The 14,837-nt window shown below is 35.1% G+C and overlaps 1 protein-coding gene across 3 annotated transcripts in view; it reads left to right on the top strand.

Annotated features, from left to right (window-relative positions):
* CDK13 (cyclin dependent kinase 13) overlaps positions 1-14,837 on the top strand; it is a 113,522-nt gene that overhangs the window by 64,486 nt on the left and 34,199 nt on the right. For all 3 annotated transcript variants that reach the window (XM_060020215.1, XM_060020213.1, XM_060020216.1), the window contains exons 6-7: positions 5,061-5,250; positions 6,611-6,667. In XM_060020215.1, coding sequence (XP_059876198.1) covers positions 5,061-5,250; positions 6,611-6,667 — 247 coding nt within the window. The remainder of the gene's footprint in view (positions 1-5,060; positions 5,251-6,610; positions 6,668-14,837) is intronic.

The raw sequence follows: 14,837 nt of genomic DNA, 5'->3' as shown, positions 1-14,837 counted from the left end.
AAAGTGTTGCTTGACTATTCTGACAGCTTGGTGGCTGGCTTCTCTCGGGGCAAATGATCCAGGAAAATAAGATGGAAGCTGCAATATCTTTATGACCTAGCCTTGGTGGTCAGTGACATTACCACGTCTTCAATATTCTGTTGGTCACACAGGCCATCCTTGAATGGACGGCATGGATACCAGCAGATGAAAATTACTGGGGTCACCTTAGAGGCTGGCTACTGTAAATGATTTTAATTTAAAATTAAAAGTGCGGGATTTATAAATTTTTGATCCTATACTTGTCTTTTTTTTAATACTAAAAACCTTGGTTCCTAAGAAATTAGCATTGTCCTACAATATACATATAATAATTTCAAGATAACAATGTTAATTACTAAGAAGACTACTGAATGCAGTTTAAGATTTCTTATTGGTTCTTTTTGTCCTTAGCATATGCCCCACTAGGGATAATATAGTCAGAATCCATAATCAGTTAATGTTAGTATAGACGGTTTGATACACGTGTAGGTTCATCTGTTTCTAATTTTTCAGGTACTGTTTTTCTAACCTTTTCAGTGTGATGATGTATAGTTAATCATGTGAAACATTTACATGGTTCCAAACTCAAAGCTGTAAAGCAGGGCACATTCAGAGTAGTCTCATTTTCATTCCTTTTTCCAGTTCTCTCCCTTACCCAGGGACGACCTTTTTTTTTAAGTGTTTAGTTCATCCTTACAGTTTTTCTTTGCTACATATTCACCCTCCCCCTTTTATATAAAAGATGTCATATTAATAACTGCTCTACTGTTCCTGGTTCTTTTCATTTAATTATATATACTGAAAATTACTCCATATCAGTAGATAGATATGGCTACACAGTACTCTGCTGTGTGGATGTATCATAGTTTATTCCGTTAGTCTCCCACTGATAGATGCTTGCATTGTTTCCAGTCTTTTGCTATTAGAAATAATTCTGCTTTGAATAGCTGTCTGCCTACACCATCTTGTATTTTTGTCAGTGAATTGTTGGACAGGCCCGTAGAATTGGGCTGGTTAGGTCAAACAGAAATGGAAATGCTAAATATGATTAAGCTAGCTAGATATTGCCAAATTCCTAGCAGTGTATGAGAGTGTTCCTTACAGCTTTGCCATTAGAATCTGGTGTCATACATTTGAGCTGTTGTTAATTTGTTATTGTGGTGAAGTTTTAGCTTGAGAAATACATTTTTATTATGAGCAAGGCTAAGCGACTTTCCATTGGTTTAAGGGCAGTTGGCTACTGCTCGTGTGTGTGGTCTGGGTTATCTGTCTTTTGCCCACTTTTCTGTGCGGTTATTAATCTTTTTCTTTTCAATTTAGAGAGGCTTTTTTAGTGGGTATAAGTAATTTATCTGGAATAAGTTGCTAATGGTTTTTTGCCAGTTTGCTATATTTTTCAAAATTTGCTTACAGTGTTTTCAGCTGCTCAGTAGATTTTTGTTTTTACATAGTCACATTATCAGTCTTTTCCCCCTTTTCCCCTGTTGCATCTTGGTTTGATTCCTAGTTAGGAAAGTTTTCCCCACTCTGAGGTTATTAAGGAATTCATGTTTAAAAAAAATACTTTCATGGTTTTATTTTTTATCTTTAATACTGGTTCATTTGCTTTTTATGCTGGTATATATGTTGTGAGGAACAGACCAGTTTTAACTATTTCTATCTGGTTATTCACGTTGTCCCAATATTGCTGATTTATAATAAGTTGATCTTTTCTCCCACTGAATTGATATGATGCCATCTTTATCATTTACTAAAGTTCCATATATACCTGGGTATAATTCTGGATTTGTTTTATTTCATGTTCCTTTCGCAGTATCACACTTTTTAATTATAGGAATTCACTATTCTGTCTTAAACTGTCTGGGCTGGTAGAGCCTAGTGCCCACCCCGCCTTTCTCTTTCAGATATTTTCATTGCTATTCTTACTTAGTTATTTTCCTGTGTGGATATAACGTCAGCTTATCTAATTGTAGGAAGAAAACAAGGTATTTTTAAAAATAGAGCTTTGTTTAATTTATAAATTACTTAGGGAAAATCTTTATCATGTTGAGCCTTCCTAAGAATGTATCCATTTTTTTAATTATAGTTTTTTGCCTTTTAAAAGTGTTCTGTAATTTATCTCTGACGTATTTTGCACATTTCTTAAATTAAAAAAAATTATTTATTATAAATGGGACCTCCATGTTTTTCTTTTAACTGGTAGCTATGTTAATGACTACTGTATGTTTTATTATTTTATTTTTTAGATCTTTTTTTAAAAATTTATTTTATTTTTGGCTGCGTTGGGTCTTCATTGCTGTGCGCGGGCTCTTCTCTAGTTGTGGAGAGCAGGTGCTACTCTTCGTTGAGGTGCGCAGGATTCTCATTGCGGCAGCTTCTCTTGTTGCGGAGCACAGGCTCTAGGCATGGGGGTTTCAGTAGTTGTGGCTCGCGGGCTCTAGAGCGCAGGCTCAGTAGTTGTGGCTCACGGACTTAGTTGCTCCATGGCATGTGGGATCTTCCCGGACCAGGGCTCGAACCCATGTCCCCTGCATTGGCAGGCAGTTTCTTAACCACTGCGCCACCAGGGAAGCCCAGTGACTACTGTATGTTTTATTTCTGCTGTTTTTCTAAATTGTGTCACTGTTTTTAACAGTTTTTTAAATTGAATGTATATGTCCTTTCAGAGAACAAACATTCAGGTCATCTGCATGCAGAGATAGTTTTAGCTCTTCTGTTTCAATTCTTACTCTAATTCAGTACTGTCTAATAGAAACAGAATGCAAGACATTATATTTTAATTTAAAATAATCGGTTAGTCTCATTTTTGAAAGCTCTGTTCATTTTAATAATATTTTTATTTAACCCAGTATATCAATAGATTATTCCAGTATGTAATCAATATAACAAATTATCAAGATATTTTATTTTTTTTAGTTGTTGTAGTAAGTTTTTTTGTTTGTTTGTTTTGTTTTTTTGCGATACGCAGGCCTCTCACTGTTGTGGCCTCTACCGTTGCGGAGCACAGGCTCCGGACGCGCAGGCTCAGTGGCCATGGCTCACGGGCCCAGCCGCTTCGCGGCAAGTGGGATCTTCCCGACCGGGGCACGAGCCTGTGTCCCCTGCATCGGCAGGTGGACTTTCAACCACTGCGCCACCAGGGAAGCCCCAAGACTTTGTTTTATATTAAGAAAATTAATCTGTTATGTTGCAAATAGGTTCTTCAGCTTGTCGTTTATTTGCCTTTTACCTCTATTTCATATTTATTTCTTACCATATGTGTTTCTAAATTTTTATTTAGTGAAATTTGTCAGTTTTTTAATAGGTTTATTTTTGGTATAATTCCCAATCTGCCTTTGGGGTTACTGCCTTTGTCCCAGTACTATTCTGCCTCTTTTTTTCCTTCACTGATTTAAAATGGCTGTTTTCATAGTTAGTAGATACGTATTTGGGATTTTTTTTTCTGGTATATATTATATGCATTTTTCTATGTGTCCCAGTAGTACAGTAGGTCATATTAATTTCTGGTAGGGCAAATGTTTATTTTAAGAAACGTTTTGGTTGATACTCTGGTTTTGTTTTCTTCAAGGTGAACTTTAGAGTTAGTTTCTCAAGTGTTCTTTCAGCAAAAGAAACAACAAATCATTGGTCCTTTTACTGAAATTGCATTAAAATACAGAATTTTACAATTTGGTGAATCCTTAATAAATTTGTATAATTGTTAAAGTTTATTCCTAGTTGTTTGTAGTATTTTTTTTCTATTGCAAAGTCATTTAAATTTTACTTTCTAATTGTTTCTAATTTTAATTTCTAATTGTTGCTGGCATATATAAAGTCTTTTATTTTTTGTGTATGATTTTTTTCTAACACAGCTACTTTTTTATTCTTTTGGATCTTTTAGAATCGTCATCTCATCTACCAATAATCATGTTTTTGTCACTTTAAGTTTTTATACTTTGTTTTTAATTTTACTTACTAACTTCTAGAATAGTTAGTAATAATGAACATTCTTGTCTTGTGTACAGCATCTGACATTTTACTATTAAATATGACAATAGTTGTTGGTTTCAGAGAGGTACCATTATAAACTTTTAAGAAAGAATCTTTCTATTGCAAGTTTACTGTGAAATCTTTGCTCTGTTCTTTTTTTTTTTTTGGCCGTGCCCACAGCTTGCAGGATCCCTGGACCAGGGATCAAACCTGGGCCCTGCCGTGAAAGCACCGTGTCCTAACCACTGGACCGTCCGGGAATTCCCTTTGCTCTGTTTTTAATCACGAACTGATCATGAACTTTCTTCAGATGCCTTTTTTTTGGCATATTGATAACTTTTTTACTTTGAAAGATAGATGTATTGAATTTTATTAGCTTTTCCATTCTCGAATTGATAAATTAAACTGCCTGATTGAGATATTTGTAGATACAGCTTTAGATTCAATTTGTGCAAGTTTCATTTAGGAATTTTGAATCTATCATATGTATGTTGTGTATGTGCTATGTGCTGTTTTAGGATTTAGTAGCAGGATTAATAAGCTGGTATTATAAAATAAAGTTGTAATTTGTATGCTTTCAAATGCTCTGGAGCTGTATAAAAGAATTAAATTATATGTTTATTGAAAACTTAATAGAAGTCATCTAAAGCCCGACTGGGCCCAGACTCTTTTTTTTTTATCAAAAGTAATTCTTACAACATCTTTAAATTTTCTTTGATGAACTATACTGATTTTATTCAGCTTCTGCTGAGAGACAATTTGTTCAATATGTAAAACAGCTAAGAATGTATTTTACATCAATCATACCCAGAAACTATGCAGTGTGGAAATTAGCAGTGTTGATTTTATATCATAGCAGTTTTCTTTGGGAGAAGAAGACTGGCTAGATAGTTCCTTGGGATGGTATTGATATTAAATTCAGAGAGAAGGACATGAACATTATTAAATGACAGAAGTAGCAGTTCTTTTCAAGGATTAATTTTCTCCCCAGCATTTTATTTTTTAAAAATTCTGAGCCTATAGAAAAGTTGTAAGAACAAAATCTTTAATGTGTTAATTGTTGTTCTTAGGTGCATTTTATCTGGTGTTTGAATATATGGACCATGATCTGATGGGACTACTGGAATCAGGCTTGGTTCATTTTAATGAAAATCACATAAAGTCATTCATGAGACAGCTTATGGAAGGTCTGGATTATTGTCATAAGAAGAACTTTTTGCATCGAGATATTAAGTGTTCAAATATTCTTCTAAATAATAGGTATGATATGAGTTTGATATATATGTTTAAAATGAGTCTTATATAATGTGTACCTTGATTCTGTTAAAAAGATTTAAAATTTAGGTTTTTATTGCTCAGACTACTTTAACAAAATCAATATTACAGCTTGGGCTACGTCTGAAGTTGTGTTAAATATACTTTAGTTAATTAACTTCCAATAATAGTTTGTAATGTATGTAAAATAATACTTGGTTGACTTGTTGAAGTTTCATCCATCCCCTCAATCCAAGGAATTTAATAGGATTAATTGGATCAAACCTCTAAAGAACTTTACAGTCCCTTTGACCTTATATAAATAGGGGTTTTCGAGTCATAAAGACCTGAGTTTGAATCCACGTAATAGTTTGAATCAATATACTAGTATACATAAACCATATAGTAGTTTATGTGACCTTGGGCAGACTACTTAACCACTCCTTTTCTTCTGTTGTTGTTGGTCAATAACAGCTGTCATACCTCCATGGGGGGGTGGGGGGGAGGGAAGTAATAAAGATTATAGGCACTCCCCCCAACCAAAATACTTAGTTGACCCTCTCATTTGATATTCTTCCAAATAATGTGAATGGTTCTTCTAATAATTAATTATGTGATTTCAGTTTTAGGTTAAGAATAGGTTTTAGCATCTTTTTTAATTTGGAATTTTTTAAAAAAACAGTCAGTCATCACAGTTGTAAAGTGAACATTTTTTGACGTGTATATGCACGTACATACATACATACATATTCAAAGCTTATGTTAAATATTTCACTGACAGCATAACCTGAACTCTGATAATTCTCTTGTAATTGGTACTATTTGTTGGTTTAAGTGAGGAATGCCTGGTCCTGATTTTAGTTAGTAGCAAGTGTTCTATAGAGCACCATGTCACTCTAAGAAGTGGAAAATTAAACATAAATTTAAAATGATGTGATTCATTTCTTGCGCATTATTGGCTGGAATTGAACAAATAATTTGTCTTATTACTAAGGTAGTATGAATTACCTCATTTTGTTTTATTTTCATTGAAGTGTACTTTTCTAAATAGGAACTGAATAGTACCGAGAAACTATTAGTACTATTATTACTATATATAATAATATACTATATATATATCATAATAATATAACAACAGTACTAGTGTAATAGTAGCTGAAATTATCCGAAGAAAAGTACTAATTTTTGCCTTATATTGTTGTGAGTTTATCTATTTGCCTTTTCCTGTAGAACCTTGGGTACTGCAGTATAATCGAAGTTTCAGTTATATCAGTGAATTTTTGCTTAGTTCTAGGAATAGAACATGAATGTGTAAGATCAATTCAGAGTAGACTAATATTTTTTCATTTTATCTTACTTCCACCAGAGGGCAGATAAAACTTGCAGATTTTGGACTTGCTCGGTTGTATAGCTCAGAAGAAAGGTAAGAATATTTTCAATTGAATATTATAGACATTAGTGACCAGTTTTAGAAGTTATATTAAGAATACCATATTGATAGTTTATTTTTTAACAAAAAGGAAATTTTCTTTTCATGCTTAAATACATGAAATAATGAAGTTTTATACCATGACCATGTTGGGTTGACTATTTGAATTACAAAATTTTATACATTAAATCAATGTAAAAATAATAGATTTTTTCATACTTAGAGGTTAATATAATTTCTTTTCAAATGTGCCATTTTAAGTGTTTCTTAAATGAACTTAGGAATTTTTAAATAAAATTCATGCTTAAATTTCTAATGCATGTCCAGACGTTAAGATGTTTGTAATTTTGGGGTATAATGAAAAACCTTAGTAAATGCTTTTTATGTTACATGTTTAAACTTGTATATTTTGTTTTAATTATTATTTTGGACTTACTTAAAACTTTTTTTTTAACTATAGTTATATCTATATATAGATGTGTGTTTGTTTTAAACTCCCTAGAACCTTTTATTTAAACAAACTATTGTGAGGAAGTTCAGCGTATAACTTCTTTGTGTGGAGCTTCTGTGGCTAAAGTTAGGGATTCCAAGTATCCCACTTGGCTCATTTTGTGCCTGATGGTAGTGAAATTGATTTGTCTTATTAGGATTATTCTTAGAAGAATAATATGGGATTTCAAAATATTTTTGTGAAGTAGGGAATTTTATATAAACCATGAAATTAACTGGGTTTAATATCTCCAGTTTATTAGCCCATTCCTTTCTTGTCAGACAGCATTATTTCTTTAATATATATACATATATGTATAAATTCCTTATGACAGTTCTATAATTTATTTAGTGTAATCATAATTGGATATAATAAAATATCAGTTAATTGGAATTCTTAGCAATAGTTATTTATGTTCACTGAATCTTTGCCAGTTTCTGGTTAGTTGAAAAAAAAATCCCCGTTTTGAATTTTTTTTAAGAGTGAAAAATTTGTTTTTTAATCTTGCAGCGCCTGTGACATAATTCTGAAAATTATTTTTAGTGTTTAGAGGTTTTTAAATGGTATGTTTTGGATACATTAGAGTTCTGTTAAACTCAGACTGTGGTATGGACAGCTTGTTATGGACAGGGCTCCAGTCCCCTATACCTACTTTAGCCAGAGCTTTTCGGCCTTTATTTAACTTACTACACTTTTAATTAATATTTTATTTTAAGAAAAGGTATGTTTTTGCTTGTTTGTTTGTTTGAAGTTGTTCTAGAGCTTAACAGCTCTAACCCTCATTTTGCGTTTGAGAAAACGGAGACCTAGAAAGGGTTGAGTGACTTGAAAGATCCAAAAATATTTGTTAGTATCATCAAGAGTGTATAGCTCAAATTTTCCAACTCCCAATTATTTATTCTTTCCATTGTGTATAATAGTGCCTTTCGATAGAATTTGAAGGAAAAAAATAAATTGGTCCTTAAGTATACTTCTTGAATGACTAAATTTCAATGACTATTCTTTAGGGGGAAATTCTTCTTAATTAAGGATTCTACCTGCTTAGCTGTTTAACTGAGATTTCACTGTAGTTTGGTTATCCTTTCTTAATAGAAGTATATGTCTGTCATACTTTGACTATGAATCCCTTTCTTCTTGTTTTCGTGTTAGGTTTCAGTGGAGATGGAGAACAGCTAAATTACCATTTTCCATCTCATAGATTCTTTTTATGCAGATATTTGTTCACATTGGAATAGATATGTTCCAGAAGAACTGACTATAGAGCCAAATTTTATACGTAATTTTCCCATTGATTTTTTTTTTCTCTTTTAAAATGGAATGTTGGGTTTCAATGAAGTGTCAGGGGTGTGGCGTGTTCACTGAACCTTGGTCCCCATTGCCTTGCTGAATTGATATAAGAATTTTGAACTTAAGGAAGTAGGAAATTTAAAATCCCATAACTTTGCATCTTCAGGTAATGTATACTGAAATTTTCTGCTTAATCAAATTTGTAAGTTAAAAACTTGGTATATCATTTTGTTTTATAAGCAAATATCCTTTCCTTCAGGGTTATGTACGTCTTTAAAACTACTCTTTTTCAGATTCAAATAATTCCAGTTTCTTTAAAATCAGTTAGAGAAGTAGGCTTAATTTAATGGAATGACTTTAAAATACACATACTATTCTAGTAAATTTTAATAACATACTGAAATTCACTGCCTTTAGCATATTCACTGTATTATCCCAAGTTTTCTAGATATTTCTTGAAATAAACATACAGCAAAAGATTTCCATCCATATTTCTTTGTTATCATAAGCAGAAAGAAATCGTAATACCCCCATCCAAATATTTTTTGAAGTATTTTCTAAGTAATTAGCTATTACAGGTAGAATGAAGTGTTCAAGAAATTGTTGTAGGGTTTCTTGTTTTTTTCAAAATAGAGCAGATTTCAGCTTATCACTGTAGTAGCATCAATTACATCTCTCTCACTTATTTGATTTGGTGTATCTTTTTTTTTTAATCAATTAATTTTTATTTTTGGCTACGTTGGGTCTTTGTTGCTGCGCCCGGGCTTTCTCTAGTTGTGGTGAGCAGGGGCTGCTCTTGACTGCGGTGCGTGGGCTTCTCATTGTGGTGGCTTCTCTCGTTGCGGAGCACGGGCTCTAGGTGCACGAGCTTCAGTAGTTGTGGCACGTGGGCTCAGTAGTTCTGAAGCGCGGGCTCTAGAACGCAGGCTCAGTAGCTGTGGCGCACAGGCTTAGTTGCTCCACGGCATGTGGGATCTTCCCAGGCCAGGGATCGAACCCGTGTCCCCCGCATTGGCAGGTGGATTCTTCACCACTGCACCACCAGGGAAGTCCCGGTATATCTTTTTTGAATATGAGGAAAACTTGATGGAACTACAGCTAGTATGTAGGAATTGAGTATGGGGTTGTGGGTGACCAGTATGGATCTCCTCTGTCATGTGTGCTACAGTAGAGGACAGAAACACTGGGCTAAAATCAGGGGGGAAAATGATTCCTTTAAACTTGAAGAATCATTTTCTTGTTTTGAACATCAGTATTCATGCTTTGCTCTATTTGGCCTTGGAAAATATAGAACTTGAGAACAGAGGTATTTGCCTCATTTCTTCATATCTGTTCAGTTTTTTAGTAGCTGTTTTAAGTCCACCTTTCCCCAAGACTTTTAGCCACAATGATAAATCCTCTTCTGAGTTTTTATTTTACGAAGTCTTAGCTACAATGCTTTTCCAAGTAATGGAGTATCTTTTTCACTTTATGTGACCATCTCATATGAAAAAATATGCACTTTACATGTAAGTTGAAATTAATTTCACTTTCTACAGAAGAAACTATAACTTAACACGTTTACTTTTTTAATGGAAGGAACTCAAAATCCTAAGGCCTAAATCAGGAAACTTTGGCTCTAGTCTTGGCATTTCCATTTTACCAGTTGTGAAATATTGGACAAGTCAATTAATATCTCTGTATGTCATTATTCTCAACTTTAAGATGAAGGATTTCAAATCTCTAAGATATTTATAGTGTATTGGAAAACATTTCTTTTGTGGTTCTGAAAGTTAGTGAACAAAATAGCTTTTTAAACATTTTTGAAGGCAATATCGCCATCTAGTGCCTTTTCATAAAATTGCCATTAAAACCAAAACTAAATTTTCCCAAACCTATGTAGGGTGTGAATGGAAGAATTACCTCTTGCTGCTTGTCCAGGGAGTAGATGAAATTATATTCAGAATTAAAATTGCCTCCTTGGTGCTGGTTTTTTTACTTTTGTTCTTGTCTTTTCACTACAGCTAGAATTGTAGTTATTTTAAAGACAGGGATCATTATCTTGAACTTTTGTGTTTTATATGCCTTAAAGCATAAAACACATTCATAGTGACCGCTTGATTAATTCTGATCCTTCAAATGTTATATTAATTATATTAATATTAATTGTTGGCCCTTCAAATATTATATTTTATTTTTTCCAAATGAAGTATGCTCATTTAGTCTTCCAGCAAGTTGTGTGATATTTCCATTTCTGAATCTCCCTTAAAGCTCCTTATGTATCTAATAAAGTCTATAAATGCGAAATATTTTGATAGCATCAAATATTTAAAATTACCTGAGATTTCATTAAAGTTTTATGATGACTTTACACTTTAATATCTTGTTAACCACATTAAAGTAGGAGGTTTGAAAAATAAAAGAAGTATTGCTGGTGGTGGTGCCACTTCCCTAGTAGACAAAGAAATAGTGTCTGCTTTATTTTCAAAAATTGTTAATGAGACTTATTTACAGATGAAGATATTCAGTAGAAGTTGAAATTCAGAATATTTAATGTCGAGACCATTATTTCTGGATTTTTACAAAGGTAGTTTCTAGCCGTCCAAGAGGAACAGCTTGTTGGAGTTACTGTTTTCTTTTTCTAATTTAATGTCAGAGGGATTTTATGTGTGTGTGTTTTGCTAGGTTATGGAATTATTGCTTGGGATTTAATTTTAATTGTGGGAATAAATTGGAGTGGTTCTTTTTCTATTTTTAGGGTTTTCTTTTTAAAGTATTAATTTATTCTGTAACACCTAAGAACCTCACTATATGTTTTTCCATCCTGTTTCTTTTTTAGTAGGGATGAATGTTTTTTTGTGAAAAGACTGGGTAGATATCTCAATAATGTAGTTTTTTTTTTTAGTCCGTGAAAGAAAAAAAAACTTCGCATGTGTGATATCACATCAGTTTGTGTTTTCTCTTTGTGATGTAAACAAGACCGTCTTTAGGATGTTGACAGTGGGTAGCCAAACCTAGTAGCCCAAGTCCTAAATGTTCAATTTTGAGGATTCTGGATTTTATTTATTTGTGTAACTTTGGATGATCGATTTTCATTATTACATCAGTACTTTAGTTTTCTTGGGATTTAAATGTCCTAGTTTCAAAACAGTTTCAGAGCTTCTCTGGTGGCGCAGCGGTTGAGAATCTGCCTGCTAATGCAGGGGACATGGGTTTGAGCCCTGGTCTGGGAGGATCCCACATGCTACGGAGCAACTAGGCCCGTGAGCCACAACTACTGAGCCTGCGTGTCTGGAGCCTGTGCTCCGCAACAAGAGAGGCCGCGATAGTGAGAGGCCCACGCACCGTGATGAAGAGTGGCCCCCACTTGCCACAACTAGAGGAAGCCCTTGCACAGAACCCGAAGACCCAACACAGCAAAAATAAATAAATAAATTAATAAACTCCTACCCCCAACATCTTCTAAAAAAAAAAAAACAGTTTCAGTGTCTTACACTTCTGTCTTTACATTGGTAAACACAACAACCGAATCATACCATGGAATATTTTCTTCATAATACTATAAATGAATATTGAATTGGGTGGTTTGAGATTGGCTTTATTCTCTGCTAACTCCACCCACCTTGGAATTTTCTTTTATGATTAAAGTCCTTCTGTCTGCATACTTTCTCAGTGTTGGCTTTCTCCTCATTAAGCACTAAGGTAAAAAGTGAGGTATGGCACCTATTTTGTAAAATTTTTGAGTAAATTATCATGAGCTTTTCCTTGACTTTAATAAAACAATCATTTTCATTGTCTTTTGTCAGTGTTAACTTTGAAAAGTACATTAAAAAGCTTATTTAGGGCTTCCCTGGTGGCGCACTGGTTGAGAGTCCGCCTGCCGATGCGGGGGACATGGGTTCGTGCCCCGATCCGGGAGGATCCCACGTGCCGCACAGCGGCTGGGCCCGTGAGCCATGGCCGCTGAGCCTGCGCGTCCGGAGCCTGTGCTCTGCAACAGGAGAGGCCGCAACAGTGAGAGGCCCGCGTACCGCAAAAAAAAAAAAAAAAAAGCTTATTTAAAATGTTCATTTAAAACATAATTACAGCACAACTATCTTCTTGAAAGTTTTTTTGCCAGCTCTGTTCTCTCCCTGGCTCTATGTCCTAGCTCTGGAAAATGAGCATTTGCTAAGCCTTCTCAGGGAACTGATAGTTCAGTGTAGGCAGAGCAAGAACCAAGTAATAAGTTTGTAAGTTTTGTGTGGATATTCTCCCAGAGGCAGCAGTGTGTATTGAAGGTGTAAACATTGGCATTTTATTTTATACTATCACTTTGACTGCACTTTGGAAAGTAGATTGACCTTGTAAGTCTGCAAGCAAGGGCAGTCAATTAGACAGGGGTTGCAATAAACCTAGGTAGGGTATGGGGGACTTACTTCCCTGGCAGTCCAGCGGTTAAGACTTCGCCTTCTATTGCAGGGGGTGCGGGTTTGATCCTTGGTCGGGGAGCTAAGATCCCACATGCCTTGTGGCCAAAAAACCAAAACATAAAAGAGAAGCAAATTCAATAAAGACTTTAAAAATGGTCCACATCAAAAAAAAAAGTAGTGATTATTAAAAAAAACAAAACAAAACCTAGGTAGGATAATTATGGCTTTAACTAGGCAATGGGCATAGGTGTTGGAAAGTTGGAGATGAATTATATCATAAGATATAGAATAGTTAGAACTTGATGGTTGACTATTGTGTTGGTAGACACATCCTGCCTTTACCCCTACAGTAAGATTGCTGCTTAAGGAATTGCATAAATGGTTTATTAATTAGGAGAAGCTAAACTTACAACAAAGAGAACCTCAAAATTCAGTGGCTTAAAGAATAAGAAGTTTATATTTCTCACTCAGTAATCTGGAGCAGTTGTTACTTTACCTTGCTGCACAAATGAGAATATTTCACCATATTGTTTGATCAAATGGTGACTCTGCTTCATACAGTCATTTAAGGATCCAGATTGGAAGATTTGCTGCCTTTCTTCACATGCTTTCCAAGTCTATCACCATGTCTGTCAGCTAGAAGCTAGAAAAGAGGAGGGAGGGGTGTTATGAGCCAGGCCAAGAAATGGCATCTGTGTTCACGTTCCATTGGTGAGAACTTGGTCATGTGGCCACACCTAACTGCAGTGAGGGTGGGAAATGTAGTGTAGGTGGGCAGCTCCCATTGAAGAAAAGAAGAACAGATTTTAGAAGACAGCTTAGCAGTCTCTGCCATAAACTGTGATGCCGTTTGCTGAGACAGGAAACGGGAAGCAGGTTTACGGCAGAAGATAATAAATTTCCTTTTGGATATGTTAAAATACAGGTACTTCTAAGACTTCTAAATTTGCATGTGTAATAAGAATGTGCAAATGATCCTAAGGTAACGTCAATTGGAGAAAAATTACTTATGTTTTTCTGTAGCAATGTTATGGTACAGAAATTTAAGTTATTTTTCTGAAAAAAAATCAAAAGGAGGAAAGTAGGGTAAAATTAGAAGGGAATGGGGAAAGGGCATGAGGAAAAAGACTGTGTTTATTGTTATGTAGTTATGGCATAAATCAGTTGATTAAAAATATTGCCAAGTACTTACTGTATGCCAGACACTGACCTAGGTATAATACCTGTTGGCTGCGTAGTAGAGATAAGAAAGACAGATCAATCCCTGGTCTCATTACATAGTCATGAAAGAAGGTAGACAACGAGAACCTGTTGGATAGAGGAAAGAATTTAAAGTGCCAAGTGCTACAAAGCAAATAAAATAGTGTCTGTAGGGACACTATGAGCTTGGGGGTGGCTGCTTGGCTAATTTTGGCTAAGGCAGTTAGGATAGAACTCTTTTTTTTTTTTTGCAGTACGCGGGCCTCTCACTGTTGTTGGTCTCTCCCGTTGCGGAGCACAGGCTCCGGACGCGCAGGCTCAGCGGCCATGGCTCACGGGCCCAGCCGCTCTGCGGCATGTGGGATCTTCCCAGACCGGGGCACGAACCCACATCCCCTGCATCGGCAGGCGGACTCTCAACCACTGCGCCACCAGGGAAGCCCAGGATAGAATTCTTTGAGAAGTAAAATTGAGCTAAGACCTGAGTGATGAGAAGAGGATAACTTAATGAAGACCTAGGCAGATAACATTCCAAGTAGAAGGAACTCAGCAACTGCAAGCCCTGGAAACAGACTTGGAAAGTTTAAGGGGGCCAAGATGTTGCCCAGTGTAAAAATAGGAAGTGAGATACTCCAGTGTATAGTCTTATCACCTGAGGTAAAGTATAAATTTTATTTAGTTGCAGTGGGAGATCACTGGACAGTTTAAGCAACTAACTGATATGACTTGGTTTTATGCTTAAAAAACTTAAAAGTGGGGGAGGAAATCTAGAAATCAAGGCCAGGAAACTAGTTAA

This window comes from Delphinus delphis, chromosome 9, assembly GCF_949987515.2.
Source record: "Delphinus delphis chromosome 9, mDelDel1.2, whole genome shotgun sequence".
NCBI classification, from domain to species: Eukaryota; Metazoa; Chordata; class Mammalia; order Artiodactyla; family Delphinidae; genus Delphinus; species Delphinus delphis.
Note: the sequence above shows the minus strand (reverse complement) of the source record. Positions and strands in the feature narration are given on the sequence as shown.